Below are 24,625 nucleotides of genomic sequence, written 5' to 3' on the forward strand. Positions count from 1 at the left end.
TTTGATTTCGCTAGAAAGAGCTTGGCCTCACGTTCTTTTAAGACTTTAGGATTCATACGTTGACAAGAATCGCACTTGTCAACGTCGTGGTCGGAACTAAGACACCACAAACAGTCAGAATGTGGGTCCGTAACCGACATTTCACCTCCGCACTCGTGGCAGGGCTTGAATCCTGACTTTCTTTGCGACATTGTAATGTCTCAAAGCAAAAAAAAAGCCAAAAAACACTGTAACCACGTCGAGAAGCAACAGTAGCTCCCTCGAAGATAACCGTTAGCACGGAAAAAAGGGAACTGACGTCGGCACGTCGGCGAGGACCTCTTATTGCCTGTATGACGTCAGACGGCGTTGCATGGGCAATTGTGACGTCCTCGTCGACGTGCAGAAGCTAGGAAGAAGATTTTCGTCAAATGCTGGCGCAATGGGAGTATTCAAAATGTGAGGAATCCACAGGTAGTTGTATCCTTCAGAAGAACCTCAGCAGTTATAGTTATCTCAGGAAACTGTAACTCACACCCTTACCATGCACTGCTAATTACCCCATATTACATCAGTTACAGCATCTTCTATGACATCATTGATAATACCACTGCAACATTTACAGTAAAATTATTGAAGAGAAAAATGTGTGGCAGAGGCGCGACTTATATTTACCTTAGGGAATGAGTTATAGTTTCTTGAACTAACTATAACTGCTGAATTTCTATGGTTTTATGTGTGTAAAATATGAGTTGACGTGCCAGTGTTGATGCACTTATGCCCAGTGACTGGCACAGAGACCTGAGGAGAAGACTTTGAGCAGCATTTCCGGCACTCTCAGAACAAAATGTTGCTTTCTACCAATGAAGGAATGAATCCAGAAACACAGGTCTAGAGTTAGACAGCACAGGATGCACCAAGAAGGGTGAAAGGTTAAGGAATACCACTGAAGTAAATGTTATCATACGCTGCATTTACCATGATGCATTAGGGTAAATTGAGTGCTGAGATGTGAGGCAGTGTGTTCCCACCCTACTTCCGTCTGAAAAGGCCCTTTTGAGCTACTCAGGTGACGAGCTTATGTTGATACACCTGCCCCCAGTTAGTGGTACAGAGACCTGAGAAGACTCTGGCAGTATTTCCAGCACCCCCAGAAAGACTTGTTGCTTTCTACTGAGGAAGGAATTAATCCAGAAACATGTGTCTTGTAGGATGCACTGGGGCAAATTCAGTGCTGGGATGTGAGGCACTCTGCTTCCACCCCCTTCTGAGTAAAATCTGAACCTAAATATAATGTCCCCATAACCTTTGTTTTGAGTGAAATTTAAAGTTTTTAAAATTCTATTTCCTAACTAGAACATCTCTGTAACCTTTGCTTTTTTCACTGAATCATATATATTTTATAGACTCACAAAGCATGTGTGTATGTAATCCTTTTCTGCCTTATTCTTTAGCCCTCTTCAACTGTTTTTAATTTGTGATTTTCTGCCTTCTGTAATACTCCAATTATCAGAAGGCCAAAAGGTATCCAGACTACTAATCATGAAGGATTGCCTTGGGTATCTTCACTTTTGACCAATTCAAGAAGTACACTTGGAGCATGTGCAGTTGAAAAGAGAAACAAACATATCTATGGGTTTACCGTTTGTTAAAGCCAACAAAGAAAATTCACAAAAAGTGCAATACGGACAAGACACTGGTCCTGTTCCACACTACTGTCTCCATACAAGATCAAAGTGTTCTTGTGTTAATGCTAATTTTCCATAAGGATGGAGAGGAGTGGAGTGGCACTCTCTGCACCACTCACTTCCACAAACTATCTCAACACACCTCTCACACTACAACGATCGCATCTGAGTAGCTTTTTGTAGCACAACGTCTGGGTCCCTCCTTATGTCTGTATTTTGTAATTTTCATACGTTTTATTAAATGTGGCCAGCAGCAACAAATTAATGGCTGATCTATTGTGGATTTTAAGCTTCGCCGCAAAAGTGTGTGATCCTGTCAACATAATGGCAAAACTTTAACATTCCTACCCATCCCACCCGAGCAGATATGCAAAATGTAAGACTACCTGTCAAACTGAATTTCATAAAAAAAATGCTCAACGCACAATCCACTGCTTTAACAATACCGAACTTTAAAAAAATGATTAAATGAAAGGTTTCATATTACCTGAGCTTCGTATCTTTCTTCAAGGCAGTGTGAATAGATGCCATTATGCTATGAAACAATTCAGAAGGTGGCGGAATATTAGTAACAGGGGGGGTCTGCATTATGTTGTCTTCAGGCTGATTTTGTTTAGTTAATTCTGATTGTGGTGTTTTCCTTTCAAATGGTGTTTCTTTATCCTTGACGCTTATCCTATGTACACAAAAAGGGAAGATAAATGACCCACTCAATATTTCCAGTATACAGACTGAAATCACACTCTACAAAAGAGCCTATTACATATAGTCAGACCGCTTTCAACTGTTACCGCTGACAGATGTAAAAACACATTTTAGAAATTCAGTGCACAAAAGATCTATGCAAAATTCAGTAAACAAAGAATGTATGAATATTCTTCCCTATGAAAAAGCAGAGAAGATCTGACAGCGAAGCTTGCTCTATTCCGGAACTGCTGCTCTGTCACAGATGCATGGGTCTGTCTCCCTTTTAAGTTGTGAGCAGCAGCAAAATCCGATCTGAAGCATTGCACAGGAGGCATACAAACAACTTTTGATCCAATTTAGAGAATGCAGTTGCTGTTTTGATCCAAGAGAGTTGTATTTCTTGTATCTATAATGTGAGCTTTGCCCTCTCATGTTTTAACATTAAATGTAAACATGAAGTGGCTATGTTAAAATATGCATAAACCTGTCTTCTGTAATGGAATTTGAACATAGCTAGAGATGCAAATAACCAGACCATGACGATATTTCTACTACTGAATTCATCAAATTCAAAGAAATAAAACACTAGGTACTCCTATCCACGGGTTCCAGTATACTTAGGATAATTTATCTTGAGGATGGTGGCATGTCAGCATGCATACAAATCTTGAACAGAAATCCTGAGCTAAACCTTCTCTCAAGCAGCAACATTAGGCTCCCATCTGACATCTTAGGCCATAGTACTACCAGGTAGCTGAAGTAAAAGTTTTGAAAAACGCACGTCTAAGTGTAACCAACTGACTCTTCGATCCAAAACTAAAAGCTCTGCAACACAAAGAGCCTGAGGAATTACTTCACTAACACAGAAACTTGACCAAGAGAGCAGCCAACAGAACACAACACAGACAACAAGTTACTGTAGTGAGAAGGAAACGCTACTCACCAGTAATCCTAGTTCTCTTCCACAGGAAATCTCTTCAAAGTCATAAGCACTGAATAGTCCCGCTCATGCGCAGGAATCCCAGAGTACTTTTAAACTGTATATAGAAGTATATCTACTTTGCACAATAGTAGACTACGAATACATATCCAGAATAGATCTTGTGACTTAACTTGGTGAATATTGAATGTAAAAGTGGCATTCTGTTTACATTTGTAGCTACTACTGTCCTCAAGACTACGTTGGGAGGTTTATCTTGGTGTTGCTAGAACAGAGGTTCTCTTTCAAGGAATCTTCATTAATAGTTATTTAAGCACTGAATAGTCTTGCCCACATTCGGGGATCCTCAAGTATTTAAGCTTTACATATATGTAAATCTAACTTTGTGCAAAGTAAACAACATGTGTTTGCAGCCTATAGAAAGGCTAAAAGAGGCCAAATTCATTTAATTTTTTATTTTAAAAAGAAGCCAACTGCATAGAAATGAGTCACTGCTAGAGAAGAGACCACAGAACATCTTTCACAAACTTTGTTGGAAAGAGAATGTATGACATTTTTAGCCACAAGGCTGCAATGCTAAGCACAGGAGAGACAAAACTGTCCCTATGACTTTAATAACCTCACAATATACCTGCATCCCATCATGCTTCACAGGTGACTGGGCAGGTCATTTCAGAAGAAATGAGAGTATTCTGGGTGAAAATTGCTGAAAACTGAAGTAAGTCTTGTCTGGAGAGGTGGGAGGGTTGCTTAAGACTTTGATGAGATTCCTCTGGAAGAGAACTAAGATTAGAGGTCAATAACCTTTCCTTCTCTTGCCAGGATCCTCAATAGTTGTCAGCACTAAATCGAATAGCAAGCCCATCTCGTAAATAAGCAGACAAGAAATAGAAAACAGCTCTAGCAATCACTCAAAAAGCTTCCTCAAAGGAGCATGTCCTACTTGAGTGTCCGCTCTGGATTCCGAGTCCAGACAGTAGTGTCCAGTGAAAGTATGAATAGATCTCCATGTAGCTGCTTTACAGATTGCTGAAGTAGGAATATTCCTAAGCAAGGCTATAGTAGCAGCTTTACCCCACGAGGAATGGGCTTTAGGTATACCAGTTAAGGACTTTCCACCAAGCTGATAAGTAAGTAGTGTACATGAAACTATCCATCTAGAAATAGACAACTTTGATGAAGGTAAACCTTTTCTTACGGGACCGCAATTTTTTTTAAAAAAAAACACTACCTTATTGTCGTATATCTTTTGTTTTGTTCAGAAAGAATTTCATAAGTCTTTTTTCATCCAGAGAATGCAGAGATCCCCCTGCTGAAGTGGATGGATTTGGAAAGGACATAGTGAAAGAGATGGTTGGGTTACTGTTAAAATCTGAAATCACCTTACGAAGAAAACCGGTGTGTTCTCATTATCACTCTTACTATGGAATACTATGTATTGTTCAGTTGCACATAAAGCCTGAATTTCACACGCTCTGCACACTGAGGTAATAGTGACAAAGAAAGCTGCTTTCCATGTAAGAGGTAGAGAGGCTTTGTCAATGGGTTTAAAGGGGGGTCCCTGTTAACTTAGATACAACAATGTTATGATCCCAAGGAGGTGAAGGGGACTTAACAGGACAAAACACTACATTTAATAGAAGAAAATTATAAATCAGACCTTGCCAGATGAAGTAGGTATCGTATTACCTCATCTTCTAGACACGAGGATGGATGGTGACTAAATACACCAAATACAAACACTCTTCCCTTAAAGGCATATGATTTTCTAATAAAAGGTCTTTTAGCTTCTCGTAGAATGTTCATATAGCCTTGTTAAAGACCTCAAATTTTACCCTGCTCTGTCCTAAAAACGAACCCGACCACCCTGCCGGAACCCTAAAACCTACCCCAACCTGTCCTAAAAACTACCCTAACCTTCTTTCCCTCCCTGTAGCCTAAAACATACCACCCACTGTCCTAAAAACTACCCTGAACCCTAAAACCTATCCCGCCCCATCCTAAAAACTACCCGGACCCCCAAACCCTGCCCTAAAAACTACCCCAATCTCCCCCCACCTCCAAACCAGGCACCAGCCCAACCCCACGTACCTCTCTCTCCTCTGCTCCTTCCTGTTCCACCCAGACATCTAGACTGCTCTCTCTGCTGTCACCACATATATGCATGGTAAAGGCACGCGTGCTAGATGCATAAGCATGGCAATGACCACGTGGTAAATGCATACCGTTGCACTGACCGCATTGTAAGTTGTTTCCCCCACCCTAAAGCCGAAGATAGATGCTCTAAGGATAGATATGCCTCTAACGAGGAAAAACCACAAAACGTTGAAGGAGCATGTCAAGACCACAAAATCCACTCTTGACTCCCTCAGGACAACAGCTCCTACACTAATGCACATATTAACGCCCTGAAAGATGAGGAGGACTACTTCAAACAACGTTCCAATGAGGGGTGCTTTAATGTTAAGATCGTGGGCCTCAGTATCAAGCTAGAATTCAACACTATGAAACCCTACCTCAAGGAATGGTTTTTGACAATGATTTTACAAGGCAAACACTCATCCTTCTTCTCCATGGAACACATCCACAGAGTTCAGGGTTAGCCCTCACCTCCATTCCCCCGTCCCCCCTCCAACACCCCTGTCACCACCAGGGGGCCCCCGTACCTGTGGTACTGGTCTCTTCAACTATAGAGACAGGGATCTATCTTGCAAGATACCAGAGCATGGGGACAGTGGAGAACACTCAAGTCAACATTTTCCATGACTACACATTGGAAGCACAACAATGGCCTTCTTCCTTTTTGTCAGTACCTCCATGACCAAGACATCAGCTATGCTTTACAATTTCTGGCCACACTAAGGATTAAGTAAGATGACAGTGCCACTTTCTGCACGACCCCAGAGGAGGCCTTGAACTGGTTGGAACACAGAAACATAGCCACTCCACCCCAGGGGACTGCAGACACCTCAATAGCATGGAGGGGACAAAGCAGCTGCCGCTCCCTTAAGATGCACCCCAAGGTGGGCCCCTCAAGGGAGCAGGCAGCCAAGGAAAAAGCATAGGTGGTCGCAGAAGTGGAACAGAGCGCATCAAACCCATCTCCTGCTGGATCAGTGGAGAGCAGTCTTAATGAGGAGGTACCCAACCATCCCCCATCACTGGTTGATCAGGTACTTGGAGGGGGGCCCTAGGGTCACTCCTCAGGTGTCGGAGGATGTGATATAGGCACCTGTGATTAGTTAGCCAATTCATGGACTTTGACTTCAATTCTGTGGCAAAGGATATAGATGAGGTCCATTGTACTGCTGTTGTGTCCGAGGGATGTGCAAGGCCAGTTTGCTGTTGCTGGTACTGCTCTACAGACTGCCTTACTTGTACAAAGTGTCGCAGAAACTGACTGTTTCACAAGTTCACTTTTTTGTTGTATCTAAGTAATGCTGGCTGGACACTGGGTGTGCTAGCCCGGGAAGAGGTTGAAAGACGCTATCTCTGTATATACTATACCAAAATGTGTAGTGTGTATGGAGTCCAGGGGTTCTCCACAGGCTTAACCAAGGCTACAGTAAATAATACTAATGCTCTCTTTTGTGGTAGTGTGGTCAAGCCGTTAGGCTTATTAGATGGTAGTGCAAAGCATTTGTAGTACACATACAGTCAAGAAACGAGGCACGCACCCAATGACTAATTCCAGGCCAATTGTTTTATAGAGCAAAAATATATTTTGTTATTTTATTTCTAGAACCAGAAGGTCTTTGTTGCAGGTAAATACAGTTGTAAATAGGTATCAAGCATATGTATCAAATGTTCTTTATTTGGTTTTTGCAGATAAAGCAGTTTACAAGTAACACTTATCAATTTCAATAATTGACCATGCAATTTTTCATAGTAGTCAATAGAGTCCCGGGGGTGGGGAGGTGGGGAATGTTAGCACATTCAACAGGCAAGTACACAACTTACGATTCCAGTCTTCGGGGTTAAGATGTCCACAGGTAAAAGTTTAGGCTGACCCCAAAAGTTACACCACCAGCAACAAGGGGCCTGTTCGGTGCAGAGGTCAAAGTTAGTATTGGGTTTACAATGGAATCCTATGAGACTGGGGATGCTCGGTAGAAAGCAGACTGCTGGTAAGTACCTGGGTTTCAGGACACAGGTCTTGGGGGTTTAGGTCAGCACCAGAGGAGGGTGGGGTGTGCCAAACACAGGGCTGGGTGCCTAATGCTTTTCAATGGAGGTACCGGGGGTCACAAAAAGATGCTGCAGGCTGGGGCCAGGGCGTCGGTTCTGGGAAACCAAAGGCTGTCGGTCAGATTACCCAAAGACACGGGGCTGCAGGTGCGGACATCTCTTTGGGCGTCTGGTATCTTCGTCGGTATCCGGTCGCGGCCAGGCGGGTCCTCCGGATTCAGGCTGCAGGTGTCCTCGTGTTCGTCAGGAGGGGTCAATGCAGGGTGGACTTGAGGTCGGAATCGCCTGGGGACCTTCTCTGGAATGGTGGACCACCTGGACTCAGCAGTGGGTGCAGCTTGTGGATCCAGGGCGGTTCTGGAGTTTTTTTTGGAGGTTTCTGCTGGATAGGGCTGCTGTCCTCTGTAGTTCTTGGTCCTCTGCTGGGCAGGCAGTCTTCTGGGGGTTTGTAGGGGTCCCTGGTCCTGCAGGATGGGTCGCCTTTTTGGAACAGGAGTCTTGAGGCTGCAGACAGGCTGGCAGGGCTGGGGCCAAGCGAGTTGTCGCCTGGAGTCTTCACCGCTGGGAAAGGCAAGCAGTCCTTCTTTCTTCTTGAGGTCGCCAGGAATCTGGTAAGGTTCACGGGTGCCCCTAAATACTAGACTTAGGGGTGCTACAGGGGTCAAAGGGCAATAGCCAATGGCTACTGTCCCTGAGGGTGGCTAAACCTTCCTGTGCCCACTCTCTTTGGGGAGGGGGGCACATTTCTATCCCTATTGGTCCCTCTCCTCCAAACCAAGATGGAGGATTCTACAAGGGGGAGAGGGGGGGTGGGCACTTCAGCTCTGGGCAATTTAGGGGTGATCCCAGGTGAAGTGGTCTCTCCTTGTTTTTTCAGAATTTTCCTACCAGACCTGCCGCCAAAAGTGGTGCTTGGTCCGGGGGCAGGCATCTCTACTAGCCGGAGTGCCCTGGAGCACTGTAACAGGACACCAGAGCCTTTGAGGTTCACCGCCAAGTGTTACAGTTCCTGCAGGGGGAGGTGTGAAGCACCTCTACCCAGAGCAGGCTTTTTTTCAGACCCCAGAGAGTCCAAAGGCTCTCACCCCAATCTTGTCCGTTAGTGGCAGGCACTGCTCAACCATGCACTAAAGGGTTGGGTAAAATACAAGAGGCATCTCTAAGATGCCCTCTGTGTGCATTTTACAATAGATCCAACACTGGCTTTATTGTGTTGGTTTATTGCGCTGAGAAGTTTGATACCAAACTTTGCAGTCTTCAGTGAAGTCATCATGGAGCTGTGGAGTTCATAATGACAAACTCCCAGCCCATGTAGTCAGTATGGCCACACTGGACTTACAATGTCTAAGAATGGTCTTAGACACTGTAGGGGCATACTGCTCTTGCAGCTATGCCCTCACCAGTGGTATAGTGCACCCTGCCTTCGGGCTGTGAGGCCTGCTAGAAGGGTGACTTACCTATGCCACAGGCAGTGGTTTGTGGTCGTGGCAACCTAAAAGGGGTGCTATGTCAACTTTACCTTTTTCTCTCCACCAACACACACAATCTGCAACAGTAGTGTGCATGTGTTTGGTGAGGGGTCCTTAAGGGGTGGCACAATACATGCTGCAGACCTTAGGGACCCTCTCTGGTCACAGAGCCCTTGGTACCACTAGTTCCTTTTACAAAGGACTTCGATGTGAGCCAGGGGTGTGTCAATTGTGGAAACAATGGTACAGTTTAGAGAAAGAACACTGGTCCTGGGTCCTGGTTAGCAGGATCCCACAACACACTCAATCAAGTTAGCATCATATCAGGCAAAAAGTGAAGGGGTACTGCAGACAAGGGCCCAGTTTCCTACAGGGGTGTTCGGTGATTGTTATATGCTTACCTTTCTTACTCGTTTTTGTTTCCTCATTGAATGTTTTTAGAAATGTGTGCGGTTCACTGGCTTGGGGAGTGGGGTGGATGATAGGCTTGGATGGGATGAAGACTGTGGTGTTATATTGCAAGATTATTACTGAAAGACTATGCCTGGTACTAGAACAGGAACACAGTATCTGTTAATGATATGAAATGTAAGGGGGTTGGCTGGCTACGTGAAGTGGTGCAGAGTGCACCAAAACCTGCGCAGGCGTAAATCTAATAAGCACTCCTGCAAGAGACACATCTGTCTGCTCTGGACCTGGAGGACAAGAGTAGGTGCTGGCGCGGAACTACATGCTCCCCGATATGCTTGGGGTGCGCTTAACTAAGTGACACCAAGGACACCATTGGAGGTGCTATACACTAAGGTATACCCGGAAGGGAGATACTCACTACTAGAGGTGATCCTATATGGCCCTCCTGTGTCCATTATTTCTTTATATGGTCCAAACAATAATGAGGCCCTATTTCTACAATTCCATCAGGCCCTGCTCCATAAAGCACTGGTCCCTTTCTACTGATCAGAAATTTTAATTGCGTTCCAGGCCTTGACTGTGACCGCTCCTGCCCACCGGTATCAGGGACCCACTTGGTTGTACTCACTCACCATCTCGACAATTGGGTCTCCCACAATCAGGCATTGGACGCATGGCACAGCTTACATCCCCCGCTCAGAGAATATTCTTTATATTCGGGGCAACACAATCTCCACAGCAGGATTGACCATATATGTTACAGCTCAGAGGCACTCACAAAGGTTGTCCAGGCAGAATATTCAGGTTGCACTACCACAGACCACTGCCCACTGCAATTCCAACTGACATGGGGCCACAGGCACCCTTGTGTACCAACTTTGAGCCTTTCCACAGACGGCCTACAGGACAAGGCCTTTCGCGCCACCCTCTCCCCGCCTACTTCATAGATTACATAGGCTGGATTCGGAGATTCGTACATGTGAACTGATGCTATCGGACAATAAGACAGCTGCTGCTCTACTGGCACAAGTGCTACTAGCACACGTCTACGTTACAACAGCTGGGCACAGTAGGCTATAAGTAATATCAAACCCGGAAACACATGGAAGAAGATAAGGCAGACAAGCTTTTGACCTGGCTTTTCCGCACTCTCCAAGGGTCGCCATTACTGATAATCGCAAAGCAACAGGCCCCATACTCAACACCCCGGAGGCTATTAATACAGCATTTTGCTCCTACTATACGGCGCTCTACCCAGCCCCGCATTTGACAGACCCTACCCTGATTGGTTTGTTTCTAGACACTTTACGCCTACCACAACTTCAGGCATCTCAACGGGCAGATCTTGAGGCCCACTTTTTCTATGACGTGGATGCGATCAGGCAAATGGCACGTGGCAATACTCCTGGAGCAGACGGCTGGCTGGAGGAAATTTATGATGCCTTTAAGCTCAAACTCACCTCTCACTTGCTAAAAGTGTTGAATTCAGCCTCCTAGATGGGCATGCTCCCATATCTACTTTGTGAGGCAATCTTGGCTTTCCTACCAAAGCCGGACAGAGATGCTCTATTGCTGGGCTTATATAGAACCCTCTCCTTATTGAACACAGACTACAAGATCCTACGGAAGATGTTAATGAATCAGTTGATCCCCATAGCAAAATACGTAGTACACCCAGATCAGAACATGTTTGTACCCGAGAGGTTTCCTGAACCTATGCCGCCTATTCATGCTGATGGATTGGGCACGATCATCAGGTTAGATCACCTGTGTAGCATTGCTGGACATAAAGAAGGCGTTTGACACTCAGGGATGGAAATTCTAAAGGAGGTCTTCACGAGGACTGGGATAGGCTCCAAGTTCCAATAATTGACAGCCCTGCTTTACAACATGCTGCTACTCCAGGTAAAAACTGAACGTGTCATTTCTGATTGATTCACCAGAGCGTAGCACCCATTAGGGTTGTCCCCTGTCCCCAATAATCTTTGCTCTGACAATGGAACCCCTTGCGTGTGCACTTCGATCTCGCGCCTCAAAGTGAGGAGTCCAAACCGATGGTCGCTGGTACGTAATATCACTAGATGATGCCACTGTGCTTCCTTGAATTAAGGCACTCCTACGGCAATTTGAAGAACCATCAGGCCTAAGAGTGAATTGGGACAAGTCCCAACTGCTTCCGTTGACAGCACTATACGAGGCTCAGCAGAGGGAGCTTCCACACACCCTGCTCCCCTGGTTCTGTATTTCCATTAAATACCTGAGCGTTTGGGTGTATCATTCAAACCCAGACTTAAGAGGACATTGTGGGCAGAGCCCTTGTGAGTGTGAGGTATTCCCTCCTGTTTTGGATGTTCTAATCGCTCTCACCAGCGGGAACAGTAGCGATCTCCAAGATGTTAAGCTATCCAAGTTATTGTATTTCTTCTCCTCTCTGCTGGTGAAACTGCCCGCCCGGTTCTTTGCGGACCTACAATCGTTCCTCACTGCATTAATATAGGGCAAAAGCAGACGCACGGTGGCACTTGCTAAACTATATGCTACCCCAGCCGTGGTGTGCTAGGTGCCCCAAATTCCTAATACAACTATGAAGCTGTCCACCTACAGTGCCATGCAACGGCTTGCAGGCAAAAATATGTTAGAACTGGGACGTTGGATTAGGGAGGCAGCATCTTCCCTGGTGTTGCAATGGCTACTGGGTTGTAAAATGGAGGTACCTGGGATGAGGAAACACCCTCATGCACGTGACCAGAAAATGCTGGGCTACTACGTACATGCCTAAGCTACGTGATTGCTCTCTATACACACCAAAACCCAAACGCAACCGGATGCAGCAGCTGAGACCGAAGCAGGTATTAATGTCTGGGGCAAACTATTCACAGTTTGCCTCCTCAACACATTTGACAGTGTGGTAGATGACTATGGTATTCCCAGGGCTCTTTACTTATCTACGCCACAATTACACAATACCTACACATGACCAGGCAAAAAAGGCACGATGAGCCAGAGAATTACCCAGCTTTTACAGGTGCTGTTGACATTTGGGAAGGCAAAGGGCATCTTTACAGCTCTATACACACTGACAGGGAGGTTCCTCACCACCCTCTACGTGCTTATTAGGATGAATGCCCTAACTGTCACGTTGATAGAAAAACAATGAACACAAAGGTGCCAAAATGAATTCCCACGGACACCAGATTAAAGTATACAGAGTTTAATTGCCTTCACGGCACACATGCTTCAGCCCTGAGCGACTGAAGACACTTGCCCCCACTGCCAGACTGAGGCAGCAGATTTTATGCACATGGAGTGAGTGGAGCGGCCCCCAACTTGTCCCTTACTGGGACGAGGTCATGAGGTTTATGTTAGAGTCCTTAGGCATTCCCTTCCAAAGAGAGGGTAGGCATTGCATCTTGGACGTCATCTCCCCCTTGGCTGCGCATAGGCCAGACAAAGAATTCATGGATCTTGCCTTAGTGCTGGCGAAACAGAGGATAGCCATGTGTTGGAAGTTGGTTATGCTTTCCCTAACCAATTTTTGTCTTTTGGATGTGCGCTCTGCCATTCTGGAGAAACAACAAGCACTGATGGCTGGAGGGCCTGGTTGTCTGACAACAGCCACACTTCCGGACTGGCAGAATTATTTGGAGAAGGTGGAAGCTGAGTCAAACAATAGACTGCCATAGATAACGTGACCTCTGGTGACACTTTCAGTGGTCTGGCTGTCAGCCCTCCAGAATACAGCTTCACACCCCTAGGTACAACTCCAGGGATCCCTGCACCGTGCACAAATTCAGGTCACCTTAAACATTTACCATCCCTGCACAGACATAAGCAGATTCTTCCAACTAGACTCCCTTCTTTCCCTCCCCTGCTGCCCTCTCCCTGCTCCTTCCACTCGCCCCAGCTACACCTTCCTTCTCCCTTGACCCAAAGGTAGACACCGGAGATCACTATCCATCAGTTTGCATATTTCTTACAGATTGTAGACTGTAAAGTTCATGTTTTACGATGCTAATTGTAAGGATGCTACTAAATCACTGTTGACAATATTTCTACTACTGCACGGATAACTGGGTGTATATATGGATATGTGTCAATGCCAAGCTTCACTCAATTGTTACTTTCTTGTTATCAAAACTAACAAAGATACATTTAAAAGAAAATTGTACTCCTCTGTTCTCCGGTCAGCAGTCATCTCTATTCACGACTACTTTTGAGTCCATCGAAATCTGAAGTCCTGGTATCAAGGTGTCCCCTAAATGATCAATCTAGGGGCGTTAAGGGGAGTTAGGTGTAGCAGTCAGTAGGCTACTTACCCCTGTGGTCACTGTATCCCTCAGATAACCACTTCCTTTGGGGATTGGGCATCACCCTGTCCAAGAAGAACAAGTTACTTACCTTCGGTAATGCTTTTTCTGGTGGATACACTAGCTACCTGTGGACTCCTCACCTTATGAATTCTCCCATGCGCCAACATTCCACGGAAAATCTTCTTCCAAGCTCTCCATGTCGACGAGGACGTCACAGCTGCAGGCAACTCCGTCTGACATCACCATGCCAATTAGAGGTCCTCGCCGGCGTGCTGACGTCAGTTTCACCCATTTTTTACGTGCCTTTGAGGCAACCAGGTGAAAACCGACCTCACAATAGCTCAAATGAATACATATATACATAAAACCATAATGTAATAAAATTGTAACCATCATTTATATATACACATAATTACCAAAAACCTATGTACATTTGTAATACAAAAATCTTGGTATGACCAGACAAGCAACGGGGAGGCGGGTGGGACTGTGAGGAATAACTTGTTCTTCTGATGGATACAATTACCTGTGGATTCCTCACCTTATGAATAGAGTCCCAAAGCAGTACCGCACTCTGAGGTGGGTGCCTGTCTGGTTACACCAAGAAATCCTGCAATACAGATCGTGCAAAATGGCCGTCCCTCTTAACCTCAGAGTCCAAGCAATAATGCTTTGCAAAGGTGTGGAGGGACGCCCAAGTCGCTGCCTTGCAAATATCCACCACCGGAACCCCCTCTAGCCAAGGCCGAAGTGGCAGACTTAGCCCTGGTCGAATGGGCCCTAATACCCTCAGGGGGAACTTTCTTTGCCAACGAGTAGCAAACCTTGATACAAAGAATGACCCACCTGGATATTGTTCTTTTATTAACCGCTCTGCCCTTCCTCTTTCCAATATATCCCACGAATAGCTCATCTTCCAAGCGAAAGTCTTTTGTCCTCTCAATATAAAAACGGAGAGCCCTTCTGGGGTCCAAACGATGGAGCCTCTCTTCCTCCTATGAGAGGTGATGAGGAGGGTAGAAAGAAGGAAGGGTAATGGTCTGCCCCATATGAAAAGGAGTGACAACTTTAGGTAGGAAAGCCGTCCTGAATTTCAGCACCACTTTATCAAGAAAGAATAAAGTAAAAGGAGGTTTAACACAAAGAGCCTGAATCTCACTTACACAGGAAGAAAGCATGGGTTCCAAAGGAGAACCCATTAAAAAAGTTAAAACGAGATTCAGATCCCACTGAGGCATAATAAAAGGAGTGGGAGGAAACTTATTAGCTAAACCCTTTAAGAACCTAATAACAATAGGTGATTTAAACAAAGAGGGTTGATCCGGAAGGCAAAGAAAGGCTCACAGTACCGCCAAATAGCCCTTGACAGTAGAAACTGCACAACCCTTCTGTGCTAAAGCTAATGCAAGCAACAGAACATCGGATAGATGGGCCCTCAAAGGATCAATTTGCTTCTCTCAACACCAAGCCATTCATTTTGCCCACCTGCCAGCATAAACGGGCTTAGTGGAGTGTCGCCTGGCTGATAAAATAACATCCAATACATCTGGTGGGAGAGAGAAAGAGCTCAGGTTGTCCCGTTCAATACCATGAAGATGCAGGCTCTGGAGGTGGGGGTGTAGAACCTGCCCCTGCGACTTCAAGAGGAGGTCTGCCCTGAGAGGGAGACGGAGCTGAGGGCACAGTGAAAGTTGGAGAAGGTCCATGTACCACACCCTTATTGGCCAATACGTGGCTATTAAAATGACCTGAGCCCGATCTTGGCAAACCTTCCTCAGAACCCAAGGAATCAAGAGTATGGGGGGAAACGCGTAAAGCAACTGGTTGCACCAAGACATCTGTAACGCATCCCCCAAAGCTCCTTGCACCGGATACTAGAGGCTGCAGAATGACGGGCAGCAGATCTATCCTTGGAGAACCCCACATCTAAAAGATGTGAAGGACCAGACCCGGATGGAGATGCAACTCGTGATCGGCCGAGAAATGTCAACAGAGAGTGTCCGCACGTACGTTGAGCACTCCGGCCAGATGATTCGCTATCAAGCAAATCCGATGGTACTGAAGCCAGGACCAGAGCCACAGAACCTCTCTGCAGAGAAGGTGCGAACCCACTCCTCCCTGCTTGTTTATATACCACATCGCGGTAGTGTTGTCCGTCAGGACCTGAACTGACTGACCGCGAAGGGACAGGAAGAAGGCCTTAAGAGCCAGCCGTATCGCCTGCAACCCTAACAGATTGATATGAAAAGTCTGTTCCGCTAGAGATCAACGACTCTTGATCGCCAGGTCTCCCAGATGAGCTCCCCACCCTAGAGTGGAAGCATCCATCATGACCGTGGCCACCGGAGGCGGCAGTGAAAACGGCCTTCCTTGAGAAAGGTTGCCACCCACAGCCCACCATCGTAGATCCGCTGCAGCATTTCTGGAGATCGTTATTGACTCCTCGAGATCCCCTTTGTGTTGAAACCACTGCTTGCGGAGGTACCACTGGAGAACCCTCATGTGCCAACGTGAATGAGTGACCAACAGAATACAAGAAGTGAACAGACTGAGCAGGGTAGGACCTTGAGGACTGGAACAACCGCTCCATTTTGAAACATTGGAATCAACGCCTGGCTGTCCTGAATCCGCTGAGGCACAGGATAGTTCTGATTTAATGTTGTATCCAGTACTGCCCCTATGAACAGGAGGCGCTGAGAGGGCTCCAGGTGAGACTTGGGCACGTTTACCGAAAAGCCAAGACTGAACAACAACTGAGGTGTCATCTGCAAGGGATGCAACACGAGCTCTGGTGACTTGGCTTTGACCAACCAATCGTCCAGGTAAGGGAATACTGATATTCTCTTCCTTCTGAGACTTGTTGCAACCACCACAATCACCTTCGTAAAGACTTGAGGTGCTGAAGTAAGACCAAACGGAAGGACCGCAAACTGGTAGTCTTGCGACCTGACCACAAACCGGAAACTTGAGTATAGAGATATGAAAGTAAGCATCCTGCAAGTCGACCGACACAATCCAATCCTCTCTGTTCAACGCCAGAAGTACTTGTGCTAGAGTCAGCATCTTGAATTTTTCCTGTTTGAGGAACCAATTCAAAATCCAGGTCTAGGATTGGTCTCAATCGGCCATACTTCTTAGGAATCAGGGAATATCTCGAATAACAACCCTGACCCCTTTCCTGCTCTGGAACCAACTCCACTGCACCTGTTGATAACAGGATTTGAACCTTCTGCTGCGACAACAGGAGATGGTCTTCTGAACAAAATGAGGGACAGGGAGGGATGGGAGGGGGAAACTCCTGAAAAGGGAGAGCATATCCTTTCCTCACAATGTTCAGAACCCAGGAGTGTGATGTGATTAACTCCCCCTCGTGGAGAAAAAGACGTAATCTTCCCCCTACACGAGACGTATGGCTGAAAATGAGCAGAAAACTAGGGCTGCTTCCCTTGTTGTTGTCCTCCAGAGGAAGAGGATGACGTAGGGTGCTGCTGGGTGGCCCCTCTTGTCCGAACCCTCCCCCACCCTCTAAAGGACCTATAAGGGAGGCTGGTAGGCTGTTGGACTGTGGTCTCCTATGGTAAACGGCTCCACGCCCAAACCCCTGAACCTCTGAAAGGACCTGAAAGGGTGTAGGAAGTTGGCTCTGTATGCACTATTTCAAAGTAAGGAATAGTATGCACAGAGTCCAAGGGTTCCCCTTAGAGGTAAGATAGTGGCAAAAAGAGATAATACTAATGCTCTATTTTGTGGTAGTGTGGTCGAGCACTAGGCTTATCAAAGGAGTAGTGTTAAGCATTTGTTGTACATACATACAGGCAATAAATGAGGAACACACACTCAGAGACAATTCCAGGCCAATAGGTTTTGTTATAGAAAAATATATTTTCTTAGTTTATTTTAAGAACCACAGGTTCAAATTCTACATGTAATATCTCATTTGAAAGGTATTGCAGGTAAGTACTTTAGGAACTTTGAATAATCACAATAGCATATATACTTTTTACATAAAACACATATAGCTATTTCAAAAGTGGACACAGTGCAATTTTCAACAGTTCCTGGGGGAGGTAAGTTATTGTTAGTTCTTGCAGGTAAGTAAACCACCTACGGGGTTCAAATTGGGGTCCAAGGTAGCCCACCGTTCGGGGTTCAGAGCAATCCCAAAGTCACCACACCAGCAGCTCAGGGCCGGTCAGGTGCAGAGTTCAGAGTGGTGCCCAAAACACATAGGCTTCAATGGAGAAGGGGGTGCCCCGGTTCCAGTCTGCCAGCAGGTAAGTACCCGCGTCTTCGGAGGGCAGACCAGGGGGGTTTTGTAGGGCACCGGGGGGGACACAAGTCAGCACAAAAAGTACACCCTCAGCAGCACGGGGGCGGCCGGGTGCAGTGTGCAAACACGCGTCGGGTTTTCAATAGGTTTCAATGAGAGACCAAGGGGTCTCTTCAGCGATGCAGGCAGGCGGGGGGGGGCTCCTCGGGGTAGCCACCACCTGGGCAAGGGAGAGGGCCTCCTGGGGGTCACTCCTGCACTGGAGTTCCGATCCTTCAGGTCCTGGGGGCTGCGGGTGCAGGGTCTTTTCCAGGCGTCGGGATTTCAGAGTCAGGTAGTCGCGGTCAGGGGGGGCCTCGGGATTCCCTCTGCAGGCGTCGCTGTGGGGGCTCAGGGGGGACAACTTTGGTTACTCACAGTCTTGGAGTCGCCGGGGGGTCCTCCCTGTAGCGTTCTTTCTTCACCAGTCGAGTCGGGGTCGCCGGGTGCAGTGTTGCAAGTCTCACGCTTCTGGCGGGAATTGCAGGGGTCTTTAAAGTTGCTCCTCTGGAAACAAAGTTGCAGTCTTTGTTGAACAGGGCCGCTGTTCTCGGGAGTTTCTTGGTCCTTTTAGAGCAGGGCAGTCCTCTGAGGATTCAGAGGTCGCTGGTCCTGGGGAAAGCATCGCTGGAGCAGTTTTCTTCCGAAGGGGGGAGACAGGCCGGTAGAGCTGGGGCCAAGGCAGTTGGTGTCTCCGTCTTCTCTGCAGGGTTTTTCAGCTCAGCAGTCCTCTTCTTCTTAGGTTGCAGGAATCTATCTTGCTGGGTTCTGGGAGCCCCTAAATACTCGATTTAGGAGTGTGTTTAGGTCTGGGAGGGCAGTAGCCAATGGCTACTGTCCTTGAGGGTGGGTACACCCTCTTTGTGCCTCCTCCCTGAGGGGAGGGGGGCACATCCCTATTCCTATTGGGGGAATTCTCTTTCTACAAGATGGAGGATTTCTAAAAGTCAGAGTCACCTCAGCTCAGGACACCTTAGGGGATGTCCTGACTGGCCAGTGACTCCTCCTTGTTTTTCTCATTATCTCTCCTGGACTTGCCGCCAAAAGTGGGGGCTGGGTCCAGGGGGCGGGCATCTCCACTAGCTGGAGTGCCCTGGGGCATTGTAACACGAAGCTTGAGCCTTTGAAGCTCACTGCTAGGTGTTACAGTTCCTGCAGGGGGGAGGTGTGAAGCACCTCCACCCAGAGCAGGCTTTGTTTCTTTCCTCAGAGAGCACAAAGGCTCTCACCGCATGGGGTCAGAAACTCGTCTCTCAGCAGCAGGCTGGCACAGACCAGTCAGTCCTGCACTGAACAATTGGGTAAAATACAGGGGGCATCTCTAAGATGCCCTCTGTGTGCATTTTTTTAATAAATCCAACACTGGCATCAGTGTGGGTTTATTATTCTGAGAAGTTTGATACCAAATTTCCCAGTATTCAGTGTAGCCATTATGGAGCTGTGGAGTTCGTTTTTGACAGACTCCCAGACCATATACTCTTATGGCTACCCTGCACTTACAATGTCTAAGGTTTTGCTTAGACACTGTAGGGGCATAGTGCTCATGCGCATATGCCCTCACCTGTGGTATAGTGCACCCTGCCTTAGGGCTGTAAAGCCTGTTAGAGGGGTGACTTACCTATGCCATAGGCAGTGTGAGGTTGGCCTGGCACCCTGAGGGGAGTGCCATGTCGACTTAGTCATTTTCTCCCCACCAGCACACACAAGCTGGCAAGCAGTGTGTCTGTGCTGAGAGAGGGGTCCCTAGGGTGGCATAAGACATGCTGCAGCCCTTAGAGACCTTCCCTGGCATCAGGGCCCTTGGTACCAGGGGTACCAGTTACAAGGGACTTACCTAGGTGCCAGGGTTGAGCCAATTGTGAAAACAATGGTACATTTTACGTGAAAGAACACTGGTGCTGGGGCCTGGTTAGCAGGGTCCCAGCACACTTCTCAGTCAAGTCAGCATCATTATCAGGCAAAAAGTGGGGGGTAACTGCAACAGGGAGCCATTTCTTTACAAAGGGGTAGTAGTGGAAGCCTGCAGACCCAAAGACTTTGCTGTGGCCCTACTGTCCTTAAAGCGCTCTAAGGCGTCAGCTTTAGCACCAAAACGTTTTTCCTCATCAAAAGTCAAGTCCAAGAGAGCAGTCTGGACATCTGAGGAAAAGCCAGAGAACCTCAACTATGCATGGGTCCTGGTAGCAACAGAGGTACACATCGCCCTGGCCACCGAATCTGTAGAATCCAGACCAGACTGGATTATCTGCTTTGTTGCGGCCTAAGCATCAGACAGAAGTTCTTCAAATTGTCGCTGCACCTCCTGCGGCAGGTCCGGAACCATAGTCTTATCTGAATCCATCAGGGCGTGCACATATCTACCCAATACACAGGTAGCATTTGCTGCTTTGAGGGCCATACTGCAAGAAGAAAAAGTTTTCTTCGCCGGCTGCTTCATCCTCTTGGATTCCCTGTTCGCCAGAATCACAGGGAAGGAGCCTGGTGCACACCATGTTTAACAAGAGGCCTGAACAACCAGACTCTCTAGGGTAGAATGTTTTGACAGGAATCCCAGATCCCCAGGAGCCACCCTGTAGCTCCTTGCCACAGATGTGTTGACAGCTGCTAACGATACAGGCTTCCTCCAAACCTATAAGATAGGCTCCAGAAGAGCATCATTAAACAGAAGCAATGGATCCGCCGAAGTAAAAGAAGGATGCAGGACCTCACTTAAGATATTTCTTTTGACCTCTGCATCAGGCAACGGAAGATCAAAAAAATTAGCCGCCTTCCTGATCACAGTATGGAAAGAGGCCGCCACCTCCTTAAACTACCCTGGTGAGGAAGGGTCCCATTCCGTGGAAGTGTCTAGTCCACTGGCCGAGTCAAGCCCTTGATATTCCCCCAAGGGTTCAACAATCTCCCCTTCTTCCAACAACTGCCTCTTGTACTCCTCTTCCTCCTTGGCGTCGACATAGAATTAGCTGACGTCGATGAAACCGGCTTCAGAACTGAAAGGCGCGGACCAGGAGAAGAAGGTTGACTTCAGTCTAATCCGGAGGATCCCATCGGCACCGTGGTCACCTGAGGCTCCGGCATCGACTGAAAGGGTGATGACACCGGCGCCGCAGGTCTAAAAGGCAAAGTCATCGGAACCGCAGGTCGCTGAGGTGACGTCAATGGCGCTGAACCGGCACCCTCAGCAGGATAGAAGTGCATAAACGGCGCCGCCTTGTAAGGAGCCGGGGAGCCCAACGAAAATGCTAAAGGACCCGTGGGACCAGCCGGTGCACCAGCAGAGGCCATAGGATTAAACATAGAAAACATGGCATTTAAAAATGCCGCCGCATCCGCTCCCGGAGCTGGGAAGGCAGGATACCGCTGGTCTCCATGCTGCACCGGCGCTTGTTGAGCATCTGAATCCTGCGCCACAGGTGAAAAGCGAGAACTCTCTGGGCGCGCAACCACCTCGAAGACCGACGGCACTGGAGAAGCCTGAGGGCTCTGAGGTTGTGGAGCCACAGTCGGACTAACCTCCCACGTCTGCCGTCACGATGGAGACCTGGACCTTGAACGGCTCCGAGCCGAACGACGCTAAGGGTCATGATGACGTCGCCTCTTATGCTTCTTCGTCGAAGTGTGAGAAGATGACCTGTGATGGCCCTCATGTCCTTTTTTCGCCTTAGCCAAAAAGAGTTTGGCCTCCCTATCCTTCAGAGCCTTTGGATTCATGCTCTCACAGGATACACACTCGACGTCATGCTCGGAGCTCAAACACCAAAGACAATCATCATGAGGGCCAGGGACCGACATGCGACCCCCCCACACTTTCCTCACGGCTTAAATCCCGTAACCAGAAACAAGATGGAACACCTTCAACAGCAGCGAGTGTTAGGAGAAAACCGATAGCGTCGAAGGCATGGAAAAAAGGTAACTGACGTCAGCACGCCGGCGAGGACCTCTTATTGGCACGGTGACGTCAGACGGAGTCGTGTGGAGTCATGCAATTGTGACGTCCTCGTCGACGTGGAGAGCTGGGATGAAGATTTTCTGTCAGATGCTGGCGCATGGGTGAATTCATAAGGTGAGGAATGCACAGGTAGTTGTATTCTTTCGAACTCCTACTTCCACCACACACAAGATGGTGGAATTCCTAATTTTGTGTTAATTTCAAGCTGGTCACCCTAGAGGTGTGTCCAGCCTCCAAAGTGCAACAAGCCTCCCGCATATCTAATTTTGGGCCTGGTCAGGGTGCGGTCAGCATCCCCTAATCTCTGAGGGAGTTTGTACGGCCCTTTGAAGCTCCCTGCCTTGGAATGCTAATTTACAGGTCATCCTGTGTACAAGACGCTCTGCTCTGCCAGAGCAGGCTTTGTTCCTGACCACTCAAGAGGGTGGGCTCTCACCCGTAGGGGTCAGAAACTCATCTGTGGTGGCACGCTGGTTACAAGCAGTCAGTCAGCACACTAATAGTTGGTAGGTTTTCAGGGGGCATCTCTAACGTACTCTTCCTGGTGCATGTATGAAATCCAACACTGGAATCATTGTGGGTTTATTAATATGAGGTGTTTGATACCAAACACCATAGGTATCAGTGAAGCCATTAGGTAGCTGGGGAACTTGTTTAGAACAGCATCCAATACGTACCTTAGTATGGTTTCCCTGTTCACTTGTACAGTCCATAATTGAACTGGCCAACACAGGGGCATATCTATTTATGCATATAGGCATATCTATTCATGCATAGATTTCCTCATAGGTAATAATGCACTCTGCCTTGGGACTGTACGGTCTGCTGTAGGGGTGACTTACAAATACTACATGCAGTGTTAGGGGACATTTATCATATTGTGTTTTCACAATTTAGAGCACCTGGCTATCCAGCCTCCGTTGGTAGTTAATACGAGTTTGGTGCTGGGTCCCTCAGAGTGGCACAAGCTATGTTGCAGCTCTTAGGGACTCTCTTTAGTATCTATGCAGATGTACAACTTACTAGGGACTTAGAGAGGTGCTAAAGGCCTGGTCACTTGGTAATCAAGAGAACAATTGTCTTGTTTTCTGTGAAGGAACACTTGACACTTGGATCCTGGTTAGCAGGAACCCACTGCACCTCAGTCATAAAATACCAGACAACAAGTGGGGTGACAACTGCAACCAAAATCCAGTTTCCTACAGATCTTCTATGTCCTGGAGGCAAAAGCAGAACCCTGGTCTGAGTATAATCCTGCTAATGCATGTGTCCGATAAAGACTTGCAAATCTTTAATAACAGTTTGTGCACCAGGGGATCACTGTGGCCACACCCACAGAAATCTGGTACAAGAGTCTACTGCAAGTAGAATGTATTTGTATGTGTAAGAAAGTCACTATTTTTGGCATGGTTACCACTCAATTTTTGCCTGTTTATCAGTGTATTTAGAATGTTTACACTGGGATCCTGCTAACCAGGACCCCAGTGATTGTGATCTCTCCTCTAAATTTGGCTGCTTTGTTACCCTTTACACTCCACAATTGGCATACTGGTGTACCCCTGTAAGTCCCTAGTATATAGTACTTAGGTACCCAGGGCATTGGTACACCAGGGGTCGCCCACGGGTTGCAGCATGTATTATGCCACCCCTGGGAGCCCATGCAAACTGTGTCTACAGGCATCCCATTGCAGCTTGAGGGAAAAGGTGCATGCACCCTTTCATTGCTGGTCACTGTAAGCCACCCCTATCGTAGGACCCCCCTAACCCAGAGGGCAGGGTGCAGGCTCCTGTGTGTGCTGGCACCCCTGCATAAGCAGAGGTGCCCATGCAAATTCCAGTTCCAATGCACTGGACTTCATAATTGAGGGGAAGCCATTTTATCCATGTACTGGCCACAGGTGGTCCAGCTACATAATGGTAACTCCAAACTTACGCATGTTTGACATCAAACATGTCAGACTCGTACCCCAATACTAATGCCGGAATTGGTGGCATGATTCCATGCACTCTGGAGGATCCTTAGAGGATTGCTCCTACTGGTCTTTCAGGGTTTACGGACAGCCCGCGCTGCTGTAGCCCCTCGGACAGGTTTCTGCCCTTCTGCTGCTTGGCCAGCTCATCACATAAGGTTCAAAGAGACTTGTCCTTTGTGAACATTTCTGCAGTGCCAATTCCTGATGGGATTGTGTGGGGCAAAGTAATGTTTGATATTTATATGGTCCCACTGAAATCATTCAAATACCGTATGTATTAAAGTTATCCATGAACAATATAGTTATACCAGGCATTGTATCTGATGATTGGGATGTGAAAACAGTTGATTCAATGATGACAGATTTGCAATATTATACTGTCTATGAAAATGAAGATGTTTACCAGTTTAAAGACAATTCTGGTGACATGTTTTGCTATAATTATTATGGGCAACACTTCATACATAAAGCAAGAAGTCCAAAAACAATATTTGACTATACACAATGGGAACACTGCCCAACTCCCCCGCAAAGGGAGTTCCAAAACTTATTTTGAAAAGTTTGCGTATTTTTCTGGGCATCACCTAAAAAATGCTGAGTCATATTATTTTAAGGTAACTCCGACTAGGGATAAACATATGTTATTGACCAACACAAAATTTATATATTCGGACTCCTTTGTTTCCCGGTTGTCAATTGAAGGTTATGAATATTGGTCAAAA

At 47.0% G+C, this 24,625-nt stretch overlaps 1 protein-coding gene across 3 annotated transcripts in view; it reads right to left on the reverse strand.

The window, feature by feature from the left end:
• The window catches only part of CENPC (centromere protein C), a 904,489-nt gene that overhangs the window by 688,069 nt on the left and 191,795 nt on the right, over positions 1 to 24,625 (reverse strand). For all 3 annotated transcript variants that reach the window (XM_069235766.1, XM_069235758.1, XM_069235777.1), the window contains exon 11: positions 2,155 to 2,343. In XM_069235766.1, the coding sequence (XP_069091867.1) occupies positions 2,155 to 2,343 (189 nt within the window). The remainder of the gene's footprint in view (positions 1 to 2,154; positions 2,344 to 24,625) is intronic.

This window comes from Pleurodeles waltl, chromosome 1_2, assembly GCF_031143425.1.
Source record: "Pleurodeles waltl isolate 20211129_DDA chromosome 1_2, aPleWal1.hap1.20221129, whole genome shotgun sequence".
Classification (NCBI taxonomy): Eukaryota; Metazoa; Chordata; class Amphibia; order Caudata; family Salamandridae; genus Pleurodeles; species Pleurodeles waltl.